Raw genomic sequence first — 24,228 nt, 5'->3', positions numbered from 1 at the left:
CCATCATGGGCATAGATGCAAGAATTCTAAATTAATCTTTGATCAAGTTAAATCATAAAGATAATAGAACATGGTGAACAAATGTTTCAAGGTGGGTTACACATTCAGAAATCAATGTCTGGGCCTGGCGTGGTAGCTTAATGGCTTTTGTCCTTGCGTTGCATCAGCCAGGATCCCATATAGGCGCCGGTTCTAATCCCAGCAGCCCCACTTCCCATCCAGCTCCCTGCCTGTGGCCTGGACAAGCAATAAAGGCCAGCCCAAAGCCTTGGGACACTGTACCCACGTGGGGGGTCCCGGAAGAGATCCTGGCTCCTGGCTTCGGATTGGCTCGGCTCCAGCCATTGGGACTGCTCAGGGAATGAACCATTGACGGAAGATCTTCCTCTCTGTCTCTCCACCTCTCTGTATATTTGATTTTTCAATTAATTAAATAAATAAATTTGATTTTTCAATTAAATAAAGAAAGAAGGGAAGAAGGGAAGGAAGGAAGGAAGGAAGAGAGAGAGAGAAAGAAAGAAAGAAAGAAAGAAAGAAAGAAAGAAAGAAACAAACAAACAAACAAACACACCCCCACGTCCACAGAGCAGAGCAGAGCGGAGAGCCCAGAAATAAACCCACACATCACAGTTCATTTATTTTCCCTGAGGAGGCCAGGGTGATCCAGCGAGAAGGATGATCTTTGCACAAAACAGAGCAGAGACAACGGGGCAGCCGCACGTGGTAGAGCATGTTTGGACCTCTGCCGCATACCAAAGCTAACTCAGAGTGAAACAAGCATTTAAATGTAAGAGCTCAAACTGTAACATTCTTAGAAGAAAACATAGATATAAATTTTCATGACCTTGAATTAGGCAAGGATTGTTTAGATATGACACATAAAGCATAAGCAAACAGAGGAAAAAAGAAAAATTGGACTTGAACATGAAAAGCTTTTGTGCTTCACAATGTAGCCTCAAGACGCCGAGATGGAAGAAATACCTGGGAACCTCACGTATGAAAAAAGCTGTCCAGGGCCCGGCGCGGTGGCGCAGTGGTTAAGTCCTTGCCTTGCACGCCCGGGATCCCATATGGGAGCCGGTTCTAATCCCAGCAGCCCCACTTCCCTTCCAGCTCCCTGCCTGTGGCCCGGGAAAGCAGTCGAGGACGGCCCAAAGCTTTGGGACCCTGCACCTGCGTGGGAGACCCAGAAGAGGCTCCTGGCTTCAGATCGGCATAGTATTGGCCATTGCGGCTCACTTGGGGAGTGAATCATCGGACGGAAGATCTTCCTCTCTGTATCTCCTCTCTGTATATCCGCCTTTCCAATAAAAAATAATAAAAATAAATTTAAAAAAAAAGAAAAAAGCTGTCCAGATTGTTTCATGGAAGATTGCTTTATTATTTAAAAGGCAGATTTACACATGGGAGGCGGGGACAGAGAGAGAGAGAGAGAGCGAGCGAGCGAAACCTTTTATCCTCTGGATCACTCCCCAAATGGCCACAGCTGCCAGGACTGTGCCAGGTCAAAGCCGGGCACATGGCAGGGGGTTGCAGGGGGCCATTTAACCCCTTGCCCACAACACTGGCCTCCAGAATACATAGTTTTTTAAAACTCATGATTCCACCATAAAAGACAAATAATCCAACTTTCAAAAGGCTGAAGATTTGAGTAGACAAAGAAAATAGACAAATAACCAACACACACATTGGAGGGATACACTCCGTGTTATCACTGCATACCTAGGGAATGGCTAAAACGAGCAAGTCTGACCCTCTCAGGAATTCCTGTTGGCAACAATACAGAGCAACTAGAACATTCCATTTTTATTTTGTTTTGTTTTTTATTGGAAAGCCAAATTTTTACAGAGACTAAGATCTTTCATCTGCTGGTTCATTCTCCAAGTGGCTGCAATGGACAGAGCTGAGCCAATCTGAAGCCAGGAGCCAGCAGTTCTTCCAGGTCTCCCACGTGGGTGCAGGGTCTCAAGGCTTTGTGCCATCGTTCTCTGCTTTCCCAGGCCACAAGCAGGAAACTGGATGGGAAGTGGAGCAGCCAGGACACGAACTGGCATCTATAATGGGTGCAGGCAGATAATTAGCCAATTGAGCCAGAGCCAACTCGGATTCCGCACACATCTGATGGGCATATAAAAGGGAAAATAGTATTTTGGTTTCCTAAAAATTAACCATACACCTCCCATATGACTCACCCTTCCTGTGTTACCCAAAAGAAATTAAAGTACTTATCCATGTGGACCTGTACAGGGAGTTCCATTGTAGCTATTGGCTCTCTTTGCAACAGCTACAAACTAGAGCCAACCCAAATGTCCATCAGGTGGTGAATGGAGTGGCAGCAAATAGCCCAGTTGTAGTACGTCCTTCAGGTGGAACAGTGCCCCTCAGCCACGGACAGAAACAAAGTAATGAAGCATCGGGTGGTGCTGGGAGCCAGTGGCTGTGTCTGCTGCCTGGACTGCTATGATGGTTTCACAGGTGTACAAGTGGTAACATGGTTTTCCAGGCCTTCAGGTGTCTGCTGTTTGTTGTGCAGCCGTTAAGCCTCAGATGGAGCTGTAAACAGTAGAACCAAAAGTGCACAGGCTCACTCCCTTGGGAACCCTGGATGTTGAGTAGTGAACTCGCTCATGCGTGGCTTCCTGCCAGCCTGCCACCTGGGAGCTGCCAGCAGCTAAGTGGCCAGCCCACAGGAGTCAGGAGCCCTGCCCCAGGCTGTCGCTGCCCAGGGGTGTCCCTCAGCCCCTTCCGGCAGGCTCCTGGCTGGAGCTGGAGTCTGCCTCCTGTGCCCGTTCCTACCAGAGGGTTCCTGCCAGAGCACCTCTGCAAGTACCATGAGATTTGCTGTTGTTGTTTTTTTTTTTTTTTTTTTTTTTTTTTTTATTATTGTTGCTTACATTGTATTGTGTAGTACAGTTTCATAGGCACTGGGGATTCCCCCCACCCCTCCCATACCCCTCCCCCCATGGTGGATTCCTCCACCTTGTTGCATAACCATAGTTCAAGTTCGGTTGAGATTCATTGCTTGCAGACACATGCCTAGCATAAAGTTCAGCGTCTTATTGTCCAGATAAGTTCAGTGGCCTCTTGGGGAGACCTTCTATGGTCTGAAAATAGGTCTAACAGAGTAAAGATCCAGTCAGTTAAAAGCCCCAACGAGGCCACAGTATCAATATACAACATTATGGAATTAATTGACATAGTATTGGGTAAACAATATGTTAAAAATAATGCAAGTTCCCTTCTTCGAAACATCTGGGTTGAGACAGTATCAATGACAGGTTCAAAAAAAAAAAAAAAATAACAAACAACCAAACAAAAAATTACAGGTTAAATCAAGGCAAACATGTGGTATCTAATCTTTTGGGATTCGCTCATTTCCCTTAGCATTATAGTTTCCAGTTGTACCCATTTAGCCACAAAGAACTGCATTTTGTTTTTTTTAATAGCTGAGTAGTATTCCATGGAGTAGATGAACCAAAGCTTTCTTATCCAATCTTCTGCTGATGGGCATTTCGGTTGCTTCCATGTTTTTGCAATTACTGATTGTGCTGCAATGAACATAGGGATGCATGTTGGTTTGTCGTAAAACAGGTGTTTTGGATATATTCCTAGGAGTGCTATTGCTGGGTCATATGGTATGCAGATTTTGAGTTGTTTGAGTGTTCTCCAGACTGATTTCCATAAAGGCTGTACCAATTTGCAGCTCCACCAGCAGTGGAGTAGGGTTCCCTTTTCCCCGCATCCTCGCCAGCAAGCGTCGTTGGTGTTCTTGTTTATGTGGGCCAATCTTACTGGTGTTAGGTGGTACCTCATCGATGTTTTAATTTGGATTTCCCTTATTGCTAGGGAGCTGGAACATTTTTTCATATGTTTGTTTGCCATTTGGACTTGTTCCTTTGTGAAATGTTTGCCCATTTCCCGTGCCCATTTCTTGAGTGGCTTGTTTGTTTTGGTTTTTTGGTTGTTTTGAAGTTCTTTATATATCCTGGAAATTAGCCCCCTATCGCCTATATCGTGTGCAAAGATCTTCTCCCACTCTGTGGGTTGCTTTTTTACTTTGTTGATTGTTTCCCTTGCTGTACAGAAGCTTCTTAGTTTGATGAGGTCCCATTTGTTTATTCTGTTCTCAACTGCTATTGCTTTTGGTGTCCTTCTTAGAAAGTCGGGACCTACTCCTAGGTCTTGCAGGGTATTTCCTACATTTTCTTGCAAGAGTTTGAAGGTTTCTGGATGTAGGTTTAGGTCTTTTATCCATGTAGATTGGATCTTAGTGTATGGTGATAGATGTGGGTCTATTTTTTTGTTTCTACAGGCTATCAGCCAGTTGTCCCAACAACATTTACCAAAGAGGCCTTCCCACTTGCTTGAGCTGTCATTGGTCTTTTTGTCAAAGATTAATTGGCTGTATTTGTGTGGGTTCCCTTTTGGTGCTTCTATTCTATTCCATTGATCTTCCTTTCTGTCTTTGTGCCAGTACCAGGCTGTTTTGATAACCACTGCTCTATAGTATGTCCAGAGGTCCGGGATTGTGATTCCCCCTGCTGACTTCTTATTTTTCAGGATGGTTCTAGCTATTCGTGGTTTTTTGTGCTTCCAGATGAACTTTTGAATCATTGTATCCAGTTCCGTGAAGAATGTTTTGGGCAATTTGATTGGAATTGCATTGAAAATGTATATTGCTTGTGGTAGTATAGACATTTTAATGATATTGATTTTGCCTATCCAGGAGCACGGGATGTTATTCCATCTTTTGAGGTTTTGTTCAATTTCCTTTTTAAATAGTTTGTAGTTTTCTTCGAATAGGTCTCCTACGCTTTTGGTTAGATTTATTCCCAAATACTTCATACTTCTCTCTGCTATTTTGAATGGTATCCTGTTGGTTAGATCTTCTTCCATCTTGGTGTTATTTGCGTACACTATGGCTGTTGATTTTCGTTCGTTAATTTTGTACCCCGCCACTCTGCCAAACTCTCGTATAAGTTCTAGCAGTTTCTGTATTGAGTCTCCTGGTTTTTCTATGTATAGGATTATGTCATCTGCATATAGTGAAAGCTTGACTTCTTCGTTTCCTATACGTATGCCTTTGATTTCTTTTTCTTGTCTTATGGCCTCTGCAAGTACCTCTAGGACTATGTTGAATAGCAGTGGTGATAGCGGGCACCCTTGTCTTGTTCCAGATCTCAGTGGGAAGGGTTCTAGCTTTTCTCCATTCAGTATGATACTGGCGTTGGGTTTTTCATAAATTGCTTTGATTATGTTGTGGATTTTCCCATCTATGCCTACTTTGGCTAGAGTTTTTAGCATGAAGAGGTGTTGGATTTTGTCGAAAGCTTTTTCTGCATCTATTGAAACTATTATGTGGTTCTTGTTTTGCTGTTTTTGGATATGGTTTATAACATTTATGGATTTCCGAATGTTGAACCATCCCTGCATCCCAGGGATGAATCCTACTTGATCCGGATGAATGATCTGTCTGATGATTTTTTGAATTCTATTGGCTAGGATTTTGTTGAGAATTTTAGCATCAATGTTCATCAGAGAAATAGGTCTGTAGTTTTCCTTCTCTGATGGTTCTCTGTCCGGTTTTGGGATTAAGGTGATGTTGGCTTCATAGAATGAGTTTGGGAGGGTTGCTTCCTCCTCTATTGTTTTGAAGAGCTTGTAGAGGATTGGGGTTAGTTCTGTTCGGAATGTTTTGTAGAATTCTGTAGTGAAGCCGTCTGGGCCTGGGCTTTTTTTCGTTGGGAGATCCTTGATGACTGTTTCAATCTCTACCTCGGTTATGGGTTTATTTAATTCTGCAGTTGCCTCCGGACTGAGTTTTGGTAAGTGGTGGGAGTCCAAGAACTTTTCTATTTCTTGGTGGTCCTCAAATTTGTGGGAGTACAGTTCTTTGTAGTAATTTCTAATTATTTTCTTAATGATTGCAGTGTCTGTTGTTATGTTGCCTTTTTCATCTTTAATGCTATTAATTCTCACTTTCTCTTGTTTTTTTTTGGTCAATCGGGCCAGTGGAGTGTCTATTTTGTTTATTTTCTCAAAAAACCAACTTTTTGATTTGTTGATTTTATGTATAGTTTTTTTGATTTCTATTTGGTTTATCTCCTCCCTTGTTTTGATGATTTCTTGTTTCCTATTGTGCGTGGGACTCTTCTGCTGCTGTTTTTCCAGATCCTGGAGGTGTGAGGTTAGTTCCTGTATTTGGCGTCTTTCTTGGGCCTTGACATGCGCTCCGATTGCGATGAATCTACCTCGTAGCACTGCTTTGGCGGTGTCCCACAAGTTTTGGAATGTTGTATCAGAGTTTTCATTGGTTTCCATAAATTTTTTGATCTCATCTTTGATTTCTTCTCTGACCCAATGTTCGTTTAATAGCATATTGTTCAATTTCCAAGAGTGCGTATACTTCTTGGGGAGTTTTGAGTTGTTGATTTCCAGTTTCATCCCATGGTGGTCTGAGAGGGTACATGGTATGATACTAATGTTTTGGAAGTTGTTTAGATTCGCTTTATGTCCTATCATGTGGTCGATTCTGGAGAAGGTGCCATGCACCGCTGAGAAGAATGTATAGTCTGTGGCCTTAGGATAAAAAGTTCTATATATGTCTACTAAGTCCAGTTGTTCTATTGTTTGTGTGAGCTCTGTTGTTTCTTTGTTGAGTTTTTGTTTCGTAGACCGGTCCATTGTTGTTAGAGGTGTGTTGAGATCGCCTACAAGAATTGTGCGGGTGTCTATGTCTTCCCTTAAGTCTGTAAGTAATTGCTTTACGTAACTAGGTGCATTAAGATTCGGTGCATAAACATTAATGATGGTGATTGCTTCTTGATGGATCATTCCTTTCACCAGTATAAAATGGCCTTCCCTGTCTCTTTTGATGTTAGTTAGAATGAAATCTATCTCGTCTGAAATTAGGATAGCTACCCCAGCTTTTTTTTCTCGTCCATTAGCGTGAAATATCTTTTTCCATCCCTTCACTTTCAGTTTCTTTGCATCCTTTCTGGTTAGATGCGTTTCTTGTAGGCAACAGATGGTTGGGTCTTGTTTGATGATCCATTCTATTAATCTCTGTCTTTTGATTGGTGAATTTAGACCATTTGTGTTGAGAGTTAAAATTGAGAGGTTGCAATTTTGCCCTGCCATGTGTTTGTGTTGTGTATGTGTTGTTGCCTATGTAGTTGTCTTGTTTGTGCGGCCTTTAGTTTGGAGACCTTCTTATTTGCCAACTTTGTTTGTGATTTGCCTCCTTTTTGTCCGGGACTAGCGCATTTCTAAGGAGACTTTGCAGGGCTGGTTTTGTGTAGACATATTCTTCTAGTTTTTCTTTGCTATTGAAGTATCTGATTTCGTTCTCAAATACAAATGAGATCTTTGCTGGGTAGATTATTTTTGGTTGACAGTTGTTTTGTTTCAGGACTTGGAAGATCTTTGTCCATTCTCTCCTTGCTTGTAGGGTCTCTTCGGAGAAGTCAGCAGTAATTCTGATGGGTTTTCCCCTGTATGTGATCTTTTCTCTACTTCGTACTTGTCTCAGGATTCCTTCTTTGTCTTCATTGGAGTAGAACTTGAGCACCGTGTGTCTGGGTGAAGATCTCTTTGGATCATGTCTGTTGGGAGTTCTCTGTCCATCCTGTATGCGGGGTGGATTCGTGTTCCAAGTGTTTTGGAAGTTTTCCTGTATAATTTCATCAAGCACTGCTTGCATCCCAGATTCTCTTTCTACTCCCTCGGGGAGGCCGATGATCCGAATATTCAATTTTCTAAGGTAATCCTTCATCTCTTGCATCATTTTATTAGTTTTGCTGAGGTTTGTCTCTAGCTGTTTAATTCGCTGGGCACTTTCATTTTGTGTGTCTTCTGTTTCAGAGATCCTTTCCTCTGCCGCATTTATTCTGTTGATGAGGCTTTCAATTTTATTCTCTTGGGCATCCAGTTTGGTTTTGATTTGTTGTATTTCGGTGATTATGCGGTTCTGGTAGTCTTCCAGCTTTGTGTCCACGTCTCTGAGAAATTTTAGCATTATTTTCATCAATTCCTTTGCTGGTAACACGTCCATGTCTTCATCTCGCATCGCCGATATTGATAATGGCTTTTGGCCCATGTTTGGTGGGGTGCTGGCTCTTTCATCTGGAGCACAGCTCTTTCTAGTGGTTTTTCCCATTGCGTTGGTGTATTCTGGTAAGGCAAATGGACCCGTGTGTTGAGGGGCTGTCAGGTGCTTTCCTGTAGAGATTGGAGCCTGCAAGCGTGGTGTTGCCGGGCGTGGTAATTTTCAAGGCACCGTTGGTGCGTTCTCAGGGCCCGGGGCTGTAGAGCACCACCTTGGGGGCCCAGTGGATTCCAGGCACACTCTGGGCACCTCTTCTACAGGTGTGCCACCGCAGGGCGTGGAGGGATGGAGGCGCTCTCTGGGCGCGCCCCCTGCACGGGAATCCACAGGACGTAGAAGGTTTTATGTGCTTTCTCCCTGCGTTCTCCTTGTCAGGGACTGCAGGGTTTTTCAGAGCCCGCCTGGTGTGTCTCCCACACACAAGACTGTGGTTGAGGCACTTTCTGGGCGTGGCTCTTGTGCAGTGATTCCACCACTCGTGGTGTGTGTGTGGCTCCTCCTCACAGGACCGTAGAGGAGGTGTGACCCAGGCGCCCTGTTAAAATAACTTCTCAGCGGGATCGCACAGTGCCAGTGTGGCACAGGAGATTTCAGAGCTCTCCCGGTGTGTCGCCTACACTCAGGACTGCGGGGTGGGAGGCGAGGAATGGACAGTTCACACTATGGGAGTGGCATCTGCGTGTCAGGGACACACAGCGCTACACTTCCCAGTTCAGCACCCTCCTGACTCCTGCGCTACGGAGGCGGCTGCTGCAGGCGGGACCGCCTAGCCCAGCCCGGCGCGGCGCTCAGAGTCCTCCTGGTGCTGTCGCCCACCCACAGGGTTTCAGGGTGTCGGGGATTCCAGACTCCCACCAGCAGCCTCCGCGCGCTGAGATGCACTGGCCCACTTAGCGCAGGAAGATCTGAGGCGCTTTCCCGGGACCTTTTCAGCCACCAACACGCACCGCTGTTCCCAAGGCACAGACCTGACAGTTTCAGGTTGCGCCCCTTGTGTTCTCAGAGGCTGGAGCCTCAGCAGGGGGTGGGGAATGCGGAGGCTGCCACGTTAATCCCCAGCTCACCAAAGTCCGGCTGCTGCAGTCTGCTTCTGCTGTTGTTGAAGAATTCCGCCGGCGACGATCCCTCCGATTTCCCTGTCTCCAAGCTGGCCGCGTCTCCCGTCAGGTCGCTCTCAAAGGTGACTCAGCAGGTCTGGAGTGGGATGTCGGCTTCTCTACCTTTGCCCTGCTCCGTTCTCGTTGTTCTTCCGAGTTGTGTGGAACTTTTTGGCTCCACACTGTCCCAGGGAGTTTCACGGACCTCTCCCTACGGTTTCCTGCCGCTCCTCTTCGCTGCCTCTGCAGCACTCTAACCTTCTCTCACTGAACTCTCCCTCATAGCCTTTCTCCTACGTCGGCCATCTTCCTTCAGACCTGTTGTTGTTTTTAAAGATTTATTTCACTTATGTGAAAGTTAGAGTCTGAGAGAGGTTCCATCTGCTGATTTACTCCGGTAAGATTGCGAGCTCCAGGACGGAGCCAGGCCACAGGCAGGAGTTTGGGGCTCCATCTGGTCCCCCACGTGGATGGCAGGGATTCATGTTCCTCAGCCACCATTTCCTGCCTTCCTGGTGAATTAGCAGAGAGTTGGATCAGAAGCTGAGCAGCTGATACTTGAACTACTGCTCTGATAAAGTATGCTGGTAGTGCAGATCAACCTGCTGAGCTGTGATGTCGGCTCCGCCACATGGTTCTTGAAGCAAAGCTTGCACTTGTTGCCGAGGGGGGCTGGAAAAGCTTCTCCTCTTCCTATAAGACTCCCGAGACTTTCAAAGGTAGAGGGGGCATACGTGGGGATGTTATGGTTGTAGTCACCTCCCCCACCTGGGCAGTCCTTTCTGCCCAGCTGTGGAGCTCCCCCATCATCACCTGGAACCTGAGAGCGGCAGCGTTGCAGTGCTGTGTAACTACTCCCCTAGTAAGTCCCCTTAAAGGCCCTTGGTAGGGAGGGGCTTTCTCTCTCTTGGTCCTGTGCTTCCCTCGCCCTGGCACTCTGACTCTTGGCCTCCCCAGGACCTGCTTGCTCTCTGGCATCCCTTCTCTGAGGACAGGTAGCCCCTGAGCAGGATCCCTGTGTCTGTATTCCTCACCCTCTGTTCACTGCTTGTGTGAGTCGGTGAAGATGCTATTGCTAAGATGTTTTGTATTTCTAATGTGTGTACGTTCCAGAGTTCCAGGAGATGTGAGGTCCTAGCAGTGATGGAATGTGGGCAGAGAAGCCAGGGAAAGGTGAATGTCTGCAGCTTTGTGTGTCCAGGTTGTTCTCTGCATGGCTCAGGATAATTTACATTGCTGCGGAAGCCGGGACATAGGTCTCCAGTTTGATGGATGGATTTCACAGGAGTGACCATTTGTTCCTCTCAGGGTTTTGATCCAGACTGGATTGCCATTGTGGCTTTTCATTTGTTAATTTCTAGTGGCCACTGCTATCGCCAAGCTGGGTTAATAAAGTTCCTTAATATATCCTAGACTTGTCTGGTGTGATCTCACTCACATTCCACTATGGGGGCCAGAGAAACCTTTCCCAGGGCCCTGACTTCGTCATGCAGGTGGCTAGCCCTGGCAATCCTTTTGTAAATGCTACTTGCAACTGCCCCCTCCACGTTCTCTTCTAGCATTTCACCTGCAAAGGCCGAGACGAAGCCTCGTGTGCTTGCCACCACCGGCTGATGGGAAAGCCACGGTTTACCAGGGTGGTAGTCAACTTCCCAAACACCGAGCAAAGATGCCTACACTCAGGCAATTTCTGTAGCCTTCCACTGCCATGAAGCGTAGATTACAAGGCAGGCACCAGGCGGAGCCCATTGTGTAATAACTTCAAGCTTTCATAACAACTTGCAAAGACAAATATTATTCTGATTTGACTGATGGCGAGATGGAGACACAGAGAGGTTAAGTAGACAAAGTCGCTCAGCTGGTGAGAGGAAAGCCTTGCATCTGTTGCGTACAAAGTCTAAACGGGCTGTCCGCCCAGACACCAGCGCTTGCTGGGTGAGGAATCCAGCTCTGTGCATGAGCTGTCGAAGGCTTGAGCTCTCTGCTGGAGCTGAATTTTCCTAAAGAGAGTCATTTCAGACGATGGTCTTGCAAAAGAGGCTTCCGCCTGGGGCTAGCACTGGGGTGCAGTGAGTTAAGGTACCACCTGCTACATCAGCCTCCCATCCTGGAGCTCTGTCTCAGGTGCTGGCTGCTCTGCTTCCCGTCCAACTCCCTGCTCAGGTGCTTGGGAAGGCAATGGAGGCTAGGCCAAGTACTTGGGTCCCTGCCAACCTGTGGAGACCAGGATGGGATTCCTGGCTCTTGGCTTCCTCTCGTCCCAGCTCCGGCCATTGCAGTCATTTGAAGGGTGAACCAGCAAGGATGACCCTTCTCTGATTTTTCTCTCTCCCTGTAATATTGCCTTTCAAAGAATAAAACAAATAAATATTCTTTTTTTAAAAAAGATTTATTTTTATTATTTTTTTATTGGAAAGGCGGATATACAGAGAGGAGAGACAGAGAGGAAGATCTTCTGTCCGATGATTCACTCCCCAAGTGAGCGCAACGGCCGATGCTATGCCGATCCGAAGCCAGGAGCCTCTTCCGGGTCTCCCACGCGGGTGCAGGGTCCCAAAGCTTTGGGCCGTCCTCGACTGCTCTCCCGGGCCACAGGCAGGGAGCTGGATGGGAAGTGGGGCTGCCGGGATTAGAACCGGCTCCCATATGGGATCCCGGGTGTTCAAGGCGAGGACCTTAACCACTGCGCCACCGCGCCGGGCCCAATAATAAATATTCTTTTAAAAGAGGCTCCCTCCCCCACCCCCCCAGGAGTTCATGGTGACTGCACAGCTCTGCCCCAGCCAAAGCCCTCAGGAGTGTCAGTTGTGGGTTTGTGAGGGGCTTTGATTCTCATCTCACACAGTGAGACACCTGGGCTACAATGTGCACGTGTGTGTGTGTGTGTGTGTGTGTGTGTGAGAGAGAGAGAGAGAGAGAGAGAGAGAGAGAGAGAGAGAAGGAGAGCGTTTGAGATTAGGCGAGACCAGGAGGGAGCCTGGCCTAGCTGCCTCTGTGTTTTGTTCATTCCAGAAGATTTCTGGTTGTCCACAAAATGGTGCACTTGCTTATCCTCGGTGTGGGTTCTAAAGCCACACTTAGTCCTGGCGTAGTTAACCCTACCAAGGTCCCTTCCTGTGAGCTAGTGTCTTCCCCAGTGGAAACCGCGATGGCTGAGCCACCAGCTCTGCCTGGCTTTGCCGGGGCTGAAAGGGGAAGAAGCTGGGGGTCAGGCCAGACACGGGCTGCAGTGAAAGAACCTTGAATCTAGCGAGTTAAAACGGGTGGATTGGCAAGCTCTGCAGGGAAGGAAGTAGCCAACATCCAGATGTGAAGAGAGGCGGGTGCTGGGATTTGGGGTGGCCAGGGCCATGGGATTTGCTTCCATGGTTCTGCTGTGCACTGACCGGGCTCCAGCATGCGCTGGTCCTAGATTGGATTTCCGTGGAGAGAGGCTAATTGCTCTACCTTGGCTGAGAGCAGGACCTGGGAACGGGAAGCGGGGTCACCAGGATTAGAACCGGTGCCCATATAAGATCCTGGCATGTGCAAGGTCAAGTTGCTAGGCTACCATGCCAGGCCCCCACATATGTTTTTTAAAAATTTTTTATTTATTGAGCCTGGCATAATATCCTCGTGGCTCCTGGCTCCACCCCCAGCCTTTGCTTTCTCCTGAGCGAGATCTCTATCTTTTCAAGCAGAAGCAACATCCTACATTTCTCAGATGGCCTGGGGCCCTCACTCTTTTGACTCCTGGAAACTTCTCTTGTTTAGATAGCTCACACAAGACTGGGTCCAGCCTCTCGCCACCCTGGGTGCATCCGTGTTTGAGTGTGAGGGTCAGACTCCCAGGAGAACATCGCTCAGCCCAGTCTGCAGTGGAACACACCAGATCCCGAGTGGAGAGAAGGACTTTTCCTGAGGGAAGGGAGTCCCTCAGTCGAGGAGGCATTCCAGGGGAGTGACAGCAGTGCCGGTTCTCGGAAGAGGGCCTGACTGCACGTGGACCCTAATGGAGGACCGAGAGCAAACTTTCTGGGCCCCCACCTCAGTTCCTTTACTTTCCTGCTGGTCCCAAGGGGATGAACCTGTGTAACCCGCGACGCAGGTGCACTTGGGCAAGAATCACAGGGGCCCAATGCACTTGTGGCCACATACCCCGGCTCCCTCTCTGAGTACCCACCGTGTTGCAGGTTCCTATGTAAATGAGGGATGTTAAAAACCTCCTCTTCCACAGAAATCCTGCGCAGGCGTGGTGCCAGGGGCCCGAGCTGGGGGGATGCCATGGGCACAGCCTCCTGGAGCTCCTGTGGTTTGCTTCCCAGAGGCTCATGTGGAGGCTGCAACCCATGCATCCTGGGCTTGGGGACAGAGGACCTGTAGCCAACCTGTCATCTATTTCCACTCTCTTCCCCAATACAGTCTGCAGTCCATCCAATACGGTTTTTCTTTTTTTTTTTAAGATTTATTTATTTTTATTTGAAAAGCAGATTTACAGAGAGAAGGACAGAGAGAAAGATCTTCCATCCACTCATTCACACCCCAAGTGGCCACAACAGAGTTGAGTCGATTCAAAGCCAGGAATCTCTTCTGGATCTCCCACACGAGTACCGGAGTCCAAGGACTCGAGCCATCCTCCACTGCTTTCCCAGGCCATAAGCCATAAATTGGAAGTGGAGCAGCCAGGAATTAGAACCAGCACCCATATGGAGATGCTGGTGCTCGCTAGTGGAAGGTTAGCCTATTGAGCCATCATGTTGAACCACCCACCCAACCGCCACGCCCACACACACCCTACAGGTTTTGATTGCAAACATGTTAAACCCTTTCCAAAGGGGAACAAAGCTCTATTGGGCACAGCCCCCGGTCTGAAGGCTGGGGGAAGAAGTCTCTGGCCAAACACCAGGTGGCCGGCAGGGGCCATGAGGGACGGGAGGGGCCAGGGAGAGCAGGCTGCGGAGGATGGGGAGGGCAGGGAGGGGCCGTGGGGACCTTGGCGAAGCAGCCGCAGGGGTTCCAGAGGGAATGTTTTTCCTGTGGTCAGTCTGGGCCTGATAAACAGCACGTTGGGAGGAGGTGAGGGCGGGGGGCGGGGGCTGCTCAGCAGGGGCCTGGCCGGGAAGGGGCCCCAGGGCCTGGCCGGCTGGCTCCCCAGACCACAGAGTGGAGACATAACTATGTGAGGCATGTGGACTTTCGTCTCCCGTCCTCGACCCCCTGGACGGAGTTCAGATGAATTACAAGGCTGCCCACAAACGCTGCGGTGGGAAGCTTGTTTGCCTTCCTGCAGAAGCAAAGCAGATTTGCTGCCAGATTAGGGAACAGGGGCTGGGGTGAGGGGGGGTCACCCAGGAGAACCAAGCCTGCCCAAGAGGCCTTAACTCAGTATTAATGAGGTGCTCAGAGCCGGAATAGAGGGAGCACTTGGGAGAAACCTCCAGGAATTTGCCTGGAAGAGACCTGCTGGCCTGGTTGCTTCCCTAGACCCTGCCAGAGGTGCCCGCAGGCCTGTCAGGTCCCTGTGCACCTGTTTACAACAAGGTGGACACCTGAGGACCCGGAACTCGACCAGCAGGTGGCATCATAGTGGGTGACAGTGAGGTTGTGGCTCGAGCCTGGGTCTCGGGGCTCTTCCTGCTGCTGACCAGCCCATGTGGTCCCATCTCAAGGGGCAGTTTGGCTTGTGCAAGTAAATTTGGTCAGTCCAGCAAAGGAGAAGGATTTGAGTTCATCCCACAAAATATGTGTCCCTGTATGTGGGCAAGCGCGGTGAGCGGGGAGGAGCCCAGGGGTCGACCACCCTAGGCTTGGTCCTGACTGCTGGCTGAGCCCCGGTGCCATGCTTAACATGCATCTGGCTCCCTCCGTTGGACAGTGTGACCCTAAGCATGTCCCCAGCCACGTGCTGCTGGGCACAATGAATGAGGGCACACCGATCCTTCCTCCTGCAGAGCCTGGCACAGAGTCCATGCTCAGGCAGTGTCTGTTCGCAGCGTCATCATCATCATTATCACCATCACAGCAGGCAAAGGAGTGGAAGGTCCCACATCTGGGCCAGCTGTACACTGCTCATCTTGGAGGCTGGAGGGCACTGACATACAAGGACACACGCCAGCCTCAGCAGGGTCTCCCTTTGGCAGATTTACCCACCCAAGGGGGAACAGTCCAGCTGAGCTACAAAAAAAGTACCACTCCCCCATCTAACTGGCAGGTAAGTGAAAGCAAGGGTGGGTGGGCTGCATTGTGGCACAGCAAGCTGAGCTGCTGTCTGCAATGCAGATTCAGGTCCTGGCTGCTCCACTCCCGACCCAGTTTCCTGCTATTGAGCCTGGGAAAGCAGCAGATGGCCCAAGTGCTTGGGTCCCTGATGGGGCTCCAGGCTCCTGGTTTCAGCCTGGTCTGGCCCTGGCCACTGAGGCCATTTGGGGAGTGAACCAGAAACCAGTGGATGGAAGATCTTTCTCTGCCTCTCTTCTGTGTTTCTCTCTCTGTATATTTATTCAAATAAATCAGTCTTTTTAAGAAAAGAAAAGCTAAACTAGGGCACGCCTTGCCATCATCCATCCTCCCACCTCAGGCTCTGCTGTCAGAGATGGGACCCAGGAAAGGCAGCTGGTACCTTACTGGATCTTTGGGGCCTCCACCTGAGCCTCCAGCACCCACGGGGCTGGGTTCAGGGTCAGCTCATGGGGAGAGAAGGCAGCCACCCTGCGCACACACGCGCACCCTCTCCTGGGAGGGCTGGACGCTGGCTGGCGGTGTGGGTCCTGACTCTGCTGCCCAGGGGCAGCTTGGAAGGGACCTCCCAGCACTCTCACAGAGTGGCCCCCACGTGTGTGCTCTGAGTGAATCCTGTGACCCTAAACATGCCCCTTCTCACCTTGCCCCATTTCTCTCTCTCAGCAGGGAATGCCGACCCTTATCCAATCCACCCAGGCCCTGCGACAGAGCCCAGTCCCCTGGCGATTCTGCCCGGCTCTCCCCAGTCCCTTGCGCCTGGCCCCTGGCAGTCACCGAGTCTCTGTTTCAGCTGCACATTAACTCTAGATTCTAACCGCCTTCCCGGTGAAGGGGAGGGGATCCCGAGGGCGGGCTGCCTTTCACCCACTCGATAAAAGCCGCAGCCAGACGCCAGGGGCAGAGCTGGCCTAATGCTGACCAGGTAGGAGGTCAGCATGCAGGGAAGGGAGTCTTGATTGTGTGTGGCATTTGCAAAGCTGGTTTAGGAGCCACGGCCAGGACGTGGTGGACTACCTGGTCCTGCTGCCAGCTAGGCTTTGGTCCCGCCCCAGGGCACAGCAGCCATCTCTGGACTCCCAAGTCTATAAATCTGCCCAGGAGCCCCTGAAACCTGACATGGGGGCCTCCTCTTGGGACTAACTGAGGCTTTCACACCCGCAGGCTCCATTCCAGACTCTGGAAGGGGCTTCGGGCCAGGAGCCAGCTGGGTCACCCCCAGGGGCCGGCACGTTTCCCTTACAGAGATCTTCGCTCTCTCACTGAGGGGCAGAGCTGGTCCCAGATGGGGGTGGCACTGGGGACTAGAAGTGTGGAACCTTTTATTCCCACACTGCTCTCCTTGCCTGGATCCCAGGGGTTCCAAATGCGCCCCACCCCCACACACGCACACCCATGCTCCAGTTCTGGGTGTGCGACCCTACCCAGACTCCAACTCACCCCTGAAGACGGCCTAGCCCACAGAAAGCCTGTAGACTGCCTCTTGACACCCGGCAGGGGCACCTGGAGCTGGGGTCTGCCAGACCCGGCCCTGCCCTTCACAGAGCTGGAGGGAGGCCAGCTGCTGTCCATCCCCGTTTCCCTCCCGGAAGGTGTCTGCCTGCCCTCCTCCCTCCACATTCCCTTGGTGCACCTGCTCTTGCAAACACATTCAAGCTGGCTTGTCGCCTTCTCCTGTCAGGCAGGGGAGGAGGGACTCCTTTATGGCCACCCAGGCCAGGATCAAGAGGACAGCACTGAGACGCATACACACAAACCCTGGATCTGGCCCCAAGCCCCAGTCGCTGAGTCAGGGAGAGGCGGGGCCCCAGGGGAGTTTGTGTTTGGCCGCTGGCCAGCCTCCTGCTGCCCTGGTCCTCTCTCACCCTCTCCCCTCCTAGGTCCCCGCTGCTTGGGAGGAGCCCTTGATATTTGTAGCCAGGGCAGAGAGGAAATATTCGGAGCCAGCTCGGTATCCATCTTCAGGACTTTTATTGCCCCAGGTTCCGCGACCCAGGCAGGGCTAGAAAAAGTTGACCACCCTGCGGAGTGACTGCACGCGGGCACTGTGGGCCTCCCAGTCGGAGAAGCTGCGGAAGTCACCCCTCTCCACCACGTACATGCGGCCACGGTAGCTGGGCTCCTCGTACAACACCCACCTGGAGGGCAGGGGAGGGGGTCAGGTGGGCTCCAGAACTCCGCTTCCCCCCGACCCTCCTTCAGCCCCACCCCCACCCCAATCTCAGCCCCACCCCAGCCCCACTCCCACCCAAGCCCACCCCAGGCCCTGCACCCACCTCAGCCCCAGCCCCACACCAGGCCCACTGAGCCACCTTGTTCCAGTAGTTACTGATGTTTTGAAAAACCCACCCTTTCACTGCAGGGACCAGGTGTCATTGCATGTATGTCTATTCCTCATGCCAGCCCCACATGGCCCCTTCCCTTCCCGGTGAGGGGCAAGGAGTACCTTGTGCAGACAGCACCCCTGCCCTTGGCACAGCCGGGAGAGCAGGCACAAAGGGGCGAGTGGAGGCAAGCTGGCTGGGCCCCTGCCAGAGGGGCAGGGCTGGCCTGGTCACTGCACCTGCCCTCCCTGCACTGGTTCTCACCACCTCCAAGCCACAGCTGGGGTCTAGGGGCAGGGCAGGGCAGGAATGGGCTGATTCCTCCCAAGCAGTGTCCTAGGCCACCTTGGAGCTCGTGTGCATGTCCCCTGGAGGAAGGAGCAAGGGAAAGGAGGGGCCCTGACAGGAGTGCCACCATCCCAGGTCACCGTGTCACCATCAGAGAGCTTCTCCTTGGTACCGGCTCACATGCGCTCAGAGTTAAGTCAGACCCCGGAGTCCAGCACAGCAGCTTCCAGTTAATTCCTGCCCTCAGAGCCTTGTCTCCTCAAAGGCAACTGGAGGTAAAGAAGATCCTACACCCTCACAGCCACAATCTCAGGCCAGGGAACAGGGCTTGGGCCCCGCAGCCAAGCCCCTGCTGCCTCACCCGGGGGTCGGGCTCCATTCTCAGCTTCACTCCTGCTTCCTGCTGACCTGAGGGTCCCTGGCCCGCAGCCTTGGCCTGGCTTAGTTCTGGCTAATACATTTAAGGAGTCCTCCCTCCCTCCCCTGCCACCTGCTCTCCCCGTACCCCGCAAGTCTGCTCACAAGTGTCCTGGGTGGGGACACACACACACACACACACACACACACTCGGTACCTATCTTCCGGTCTCTCTGAGATGCCGCTGTTGTGGCACAGCAAGTTCAATGGCCACTTACAATGCTGACGTCCTCCCACAGAGCACCAGTTTGAATTCCAGTTGCTCTGCTGTCAAATCTAGTTCCCTGCTACTGTGCCTGGGAAAGCAGTGAAAGAGGGTCCAAATTCTTAGGCCCTCCCTCCATATGGGAACATTTGGAGAGTCAAATAATGGACAGATTTCTCTTTCTCCCATTCTGCCTCTCTTTATGTCACTCTGACTTTTAAGTAAATACATAAAATCTCTATATAGGACCTGGTGCTATGGCTTAATTAATTAATCCTCCCCTTGCAAGTGCAACAACCCACATGGGCTCCAGTTTGTGTCCCAGCAGCTCCACTTCCCATCCAGCTCCCTGCTTGTGGCCTGGGAAAGCAGTCAAGGACAGCCCATAGCTTTGAGACCCTGCACCCATGTGGGATACCCAGAAAGAAGTTCCTGGATCCTGGCTTCAGATCGGCATAGCATCGGCCGTTGCGGCTCACTCGGGGATTGAATCATTGGACGGAAGATCTTCCTCTCTGTCTCTCCTCGTTTCTGTATATCTGACTTTTCGATAAATAAATAAATCTTCAAAAAAAAAAAAAACACCTTTCTATATAAATAAATGGAACATAATTGCCTACCTTGCTCACCTTTGACCTAAATAAATCCTGGATTTCCTTAAGCACTAAGGGGGAGATTACATGTTGAGTCTTAATATGACTCCAACCCTGGAGTCAGCAAAGCTTCCAGATCAGATAGCTGCGTGGGAAATTCTCCCCTTGACTCCCTGCCTACCACCTCCCTGCCCCCTGCTCACCCCCTGCCGATTGCTGCCCTCCTGTCCCCTGCCCCCTGCCTCCCTGTCCCCTACCCTACCCCTGCCCTTCTGCCCCTGCCCCCACCCCTGCCTTTCTGTCCCCTGCCCCTGCCATTCTGGCCGCTGCCCCCACCCCTGCCCTTCTCCCTTCTGCCCCCTGCCCCCCACCCCCTGCCCTTCTGCCCCCTGCCTTCCTGTCCCCCTGACCCCCATCCTGCCCTCCTGTCCCCTGCTCCCATGCCCCAGTGCCATCCACTGAACACAAACCTGAGCACAGCACTTTGCAAAGGGAGAGGAAGAGCAGGAGAAAGGCAGGTGGGAAGCCAGGCTCCTGAAAGAAGCTGCAGAGCAGCCAGAGGAAGGCCGCTCAGTGGGTGGGGGACAGGAGGGAGGGCCTGGCTCGGCTCAGTTCCTCCTCGCCCTCCTGCGGTCCCTCCCCTGACCACTGGCTTGTGACCATCCAGCAAGTCCCTAAACAGGAATCTCCATGGAAGCACAGGGCTCCCTCCCTCAGCCGCTTGGAGAGGGGTCAGGCTCTGGAACAGCTCGTGCACGTGGCCGTGCCTCTCTCGGGAGACACAGCCAGCTCTGAATCAGTACAGGCTTGCCTAGACAGTACCACTGCCACATCCACTGAATGCACGTGCTGTGTCTCACCCTGCGGCCAGGAATACCTCAGTCTCGTGGCTGGAGGATTGGAAAGATGGCCAGCTTGACAGTGCTCGGTAGGAGGGCAGGCACGTGGCAGGTGCACAGCAGGAATGGGGGTGCTGCCCTGGGCTGCTCGGAAGGAGGGAAGAGTGTATATAGGGATGCCGGGCAAGTACAGGGGTGACAGCTGTCTGGGAACAGGAAACAACCACTCCGGATTTGGCTCTCATTCCCATGCTACTCTGGGTCCTTCAGGGTGAGCCATCCTGAGATCCATCTGCCCAGAAGCCAATGCAGTTGATGTCTGGCTGCTCAGCAGAGAGAGCCAGCCAGTTCAGATGGCAGGGGTCAACTTTGCAGGGCAGCAGGTGGCAGGGCCGGCAGGTGCACCCCTCTGAGTGTGGGAGATTCCACTGTAAGTCCTGAGCAGGTGGGCATCTTTGGGGGAGAAAAACCAATGATGGCCCAGGCTGTCAGTACATCTGCAGGGACACCCCCTCCTTCCTCTGTTCCAGTGCTGGTGCAGCCTGGGACAGGACCCTGTGTGGCTCACAGAGGCCTCCACTGACCACCGGCTTAATGAGGCTGTGGGGGTGTCTGGGGGAGGGCAGGGCCTCTGAGATGAGGGTGGGGCAGGGCAGCCCGGCTGCCACTCACGCTCCATCGCCGTACACCTTGATGGCGTTGACACAGCTCTTGGCCCAGCCCCGGCTCTGCAGGAAGGGGCAGTCGTCCACAAACTCCATGCACTGGCCCGTGAAATTGCAGCCCTCGAAGATTTCCAGGCGGAAGTGTTCTCCGTGCTCCAGACCCAAGCGGGCACAGGGAAGAAAGAGGGAGAATGCTTGGAGCCTGACTCCCCCACCTGCATGCAGAAGGCCCGTACACCCCAGGGTTCCTGGGCCAGGCTGAGCTGGCTGGGGCACATGCTGGGTGAAGCTCCTGCATCCCAGGCCCTACCAGGCTACTCTTCCCAGACCTGAGATTCGGATGGATGAAAGAACTCCACTGGTAATTTAAAAGCGCTTCGTAGCTGCTGAACAGCTGAGAGCCCAAGTTCAGGACCAAGGTTGCTGGCTCCCTTCAAGGGCACCCCAGCCTTGCCAGCCCACTCCAGGGTTTGGCACCTCCCTTCTGGCCCACACGCCCTCAGAAAACAGCATTGTTAAAACTAGTCCAACCCTTTATAAAAGCCCAAAGCCCGAAGTCTAAAGCAAACAACAGATGTCATTAACCGAGGCCCTTGGCACCTTCACCTTGCTGTTCCTGGCACTGGTTCCCAGATCTCCTCACCATTCCCCATGCCTCTAATGATGGCAGAGAGCCTGCCCCAGGGCTCACCCCGGTTCTGCTACTGATGTGGAAGAGACGGGGATCCCACCCAGAAAGGCACTTTTCTCAGATGCTTGCCAGCGCCTCCTCCCCACCCCCAGGCTAAGGACAGGTGCACAGTGAGGCATCCTGCATCTCCCACCAGAAGGACCATGACTCGTGGTAGGTCTCTTGTGACACCCATCGTGCCATATCTGTGGGACAGTGGCCATTCCAGGGGACCTGCCCCCAGCTGTCCGCTGTACTGCTCCAGTGCCCTGCTCGTCCCAGATCAGAGTCGCAAGAGCTCTCAGAGGTGCTGCAAGGTCAGGCAGGTGTTGGGTGTGTCCCCATCCAGTTGCAAACCCAAACGAGCAGTATCTTCAGCACCTTTTTCAGTGGGCAAGTTAGCTGGATTTTGGGATGTGATGGCGTGCCTGCATGCATGAAGACTGCCAGGGCTGGGGTTAGTCTTCTTACTGTCTCTCACACTAGCATCACTCCCACCCTTCAAGATCTTTAAGCCAGGAGGCTCACACCCCCGGATTACTTGTCTTACATCTGCCCCAAGCCCAGCTCTCAGGGCCCTCAGCAGCCCCTGTGGCACACCGGACCCCGGGGAGAGGGGTCCCTCACCATCCCTACAGGCCGGCAGGAGCCCATGTGGTCGTTGTGGCCGTTCCAGCGGAGGAAGTCAGGGTAGTCGCCGTGTTCCAGGATGAACTGCTGCCCCCGGAAGTCAGGGTGGTCGAAGCAGACCCAGGCCCCACTCTCCACGCGAATGGAGTTCACTCTGCTCATGAAGCCATGGTCCTGAAAATTGTCACACTCCCCGAAAACCTCCAGCTTCCGCCCGGTGAAGTGCTTGCCCTCGTAGAACGTGATCTGCAAAGGCACAAGTGAGGGGAGTTCGTGGTCAAGGGGTCTCTCCTTTGACCTTGGTGGACTGGTGTCTGGGGGAACCCTGGCTCCCACCGAGACACCTCTGCCCAGCCCCTCCGGGATAGGCACCAGCCGCTGATTGCCGATGGGGCAGGCGGAGAGTGTGCGCTGTGCCCAGGTCAGGCTTAGGGAGCTTCAGCCTCAGCCGCTGGGAGGGCACGGTGAATGCCCCTTGAATACGCCTTGAAACTTGGGAAGGCATCCTTTTCAAACTTCCTGGGCACCTGAAAGGTCATATTTTCCCAAGAGGAAATTTCACCCACAGCTAGTGAGTCTTCACAACCCGCGCAGCTCTGGGAAAGCCTGGCTCCTGGAGCAGAGCCCAGCCAGGACCCACCAGGGAGGGGACCACGGGTCTCAGAATTGCAGGCTAGTCCCCCGCTCTCTGTTTCCCAGGTCACTCCCTGGGGACACAGATCAGATCTGGAACCTTCATCACCTCGGCTTAGCTCAGACAGTATCTAACAGACAAATGGTGCTCACAGGCTGTCCCTGTCCCCAGACAGACAACACAAAGCAGTAATCACCTCCAGTCTCACTTTCTGGCACAAAAAACCCACATTTGAACCGTGCAGGGACCCTTTGGGTTTCCTACAAGGGCGTGATCAAGGTGTCAACCAGCAACTGCTGTCCTTCGAGCCACCCCCATGTTCCAAGGGAGCATGGTGGCTTTGTCCTCGCAAGCCCCCTGGGACCAGGTATGGGCCAGAGCCCTGACCACCAGGAAGGAAGCGTGTGGCCCTGGGTACTTTGCCAGCCAAGATGTGGCCAACTCCGAGGGTCCGGCTAGGTCTGTGTGGGGCACAGGAGCAGGTGTGTGTGACACACACCAGACACACCTCGGACACACATGGCACATGCCATGGAGGGAGGCAGAACCCCTGGCTGCTGGGCTGTTTCAGCTCTGCTGCTGGCCGCGGTCACGCTGGCACCATGGGCACATGGGAATGTGGCCTCTGGTGCCCACAGATGTGAGCAGGATAGTGGCCTTGCCACGTCAAAGAAGCGGGTAGGGAGACCACGCCGGGACTCTCTGAGCCATGCCTGTCCCTCAACTCTCAATGGGAACCAGAAATTCAGACCTAAGTGTCCCTCAGGGAAAAGCCACTTCACAACCAGCCTTGAGTAAGCTGCTGGGCCCGGGGCCCGAGGGGACAGCACGGCTCAGCAGCTCTCACTGCCCACCATCCCTAACCCCGAGGGGCCCTCGGCCAGCAGCAGCTGGGCTGCCCCGCTGGAGAAGCGATCCAGCCAGCTGTTTCATGCTTGAGGTCATTACATTCAAACAATGCAAGGGATGACAGCTGTGCCCTCCCAGCCCCACAGCCGGGGGTGACGGCCCATCCAGGAACCCCTGAGGACCATCCAAGGGTCCATCTGGGGACTCCCGCCCGGTCCATATCTGCATTGGGGGTGGTTGAGGGATACACTCACCTTTCCTGAGCGCTGTGCCATCATGCTCCTCGCCCCATCCTCCACGGACCCCCGTTTATACCGGGCAGCATCCTGCTGGGTCAGCGCCGCCAGGGACAAAAGATTTGCTTGGCCGGGCACCACCGTGTTAGTGCTGTCGGGCGTGCTAAGCCTGTGAGGGGCCGCCGGACAGGCCACCGGGACTGGCCCACCACCCCCCTATGCGGCCTGCAGCCCTCAAGGCTCTGCTCGCCAGACCCCCTCTTCAGCCAGCCCACCAGGCGTGCCCCTGCTGAGTTAGCACTTGGCCTCTATGCCTCTGCTTGGGCTGGGAAGGGGCTGTCTCTGCTTCCCTCGCCTTGCAGCCCCCTGCCCAGGCCCACCTCCCCAGGCCTTGGTTCTCTGACCACAGATACAGGGAAGGTGGCTCTTGATGCCCCCCTGTCTCTGCCTTCAGGCCC

The 24,228-nt window shown here is 52.5% G+C and overlaps 1 protein-coding gene across 1 annotated transcript; it reads right to left on the bottom strand.

Moving 5' to 3' along the window:
* Positions 1 to 17,422: 17,422 nt before the first annotated feature.
* On the bottom strand, positions 17,423 to 23,809 carry CRYGN (crystallin gamma N). Its single transcript, XM_041002491.1, has 4 exons — positions 23,789 to 23,809; positions 22,049 to 22,297; positions 20,759 to 20,904; positions 17,423 to 17,558 (listed from the first exon to the last, which is right to left on the bottom strand). The coding sequence occupies exons 1-4, from the start codon at positions 23,807 to 23,809 to the stop codon at positions 17,423 to 17,425; spliced, it is 552 nt and encodes a 183-aa protein (XP_040858425.1).
* Between the last annotated feature and the right edge of the window lie 419 nt (positions 23,810 to 24,228).

Source organism: Ochotona curzoniae, unplaced genomic scaffold, assembly GCF_017591425.1.
Source record: "Ochotona curzoniae isolate NIBS_2020 unplaced genomic scaffold, NIBS_Ocur_1.0 scaffold_2476, whole genome shotgun sequence".
NCBI classification, from domain to species: Eukaryota; Metazoa; Chordata; class Mammalia; order Lagomorpha; family Ochotonidae; genus Ochotona; species Ochotona curzoniae.
This window is presented reverse-complemented; position numbering and strand designations above follow the sequence as displayed.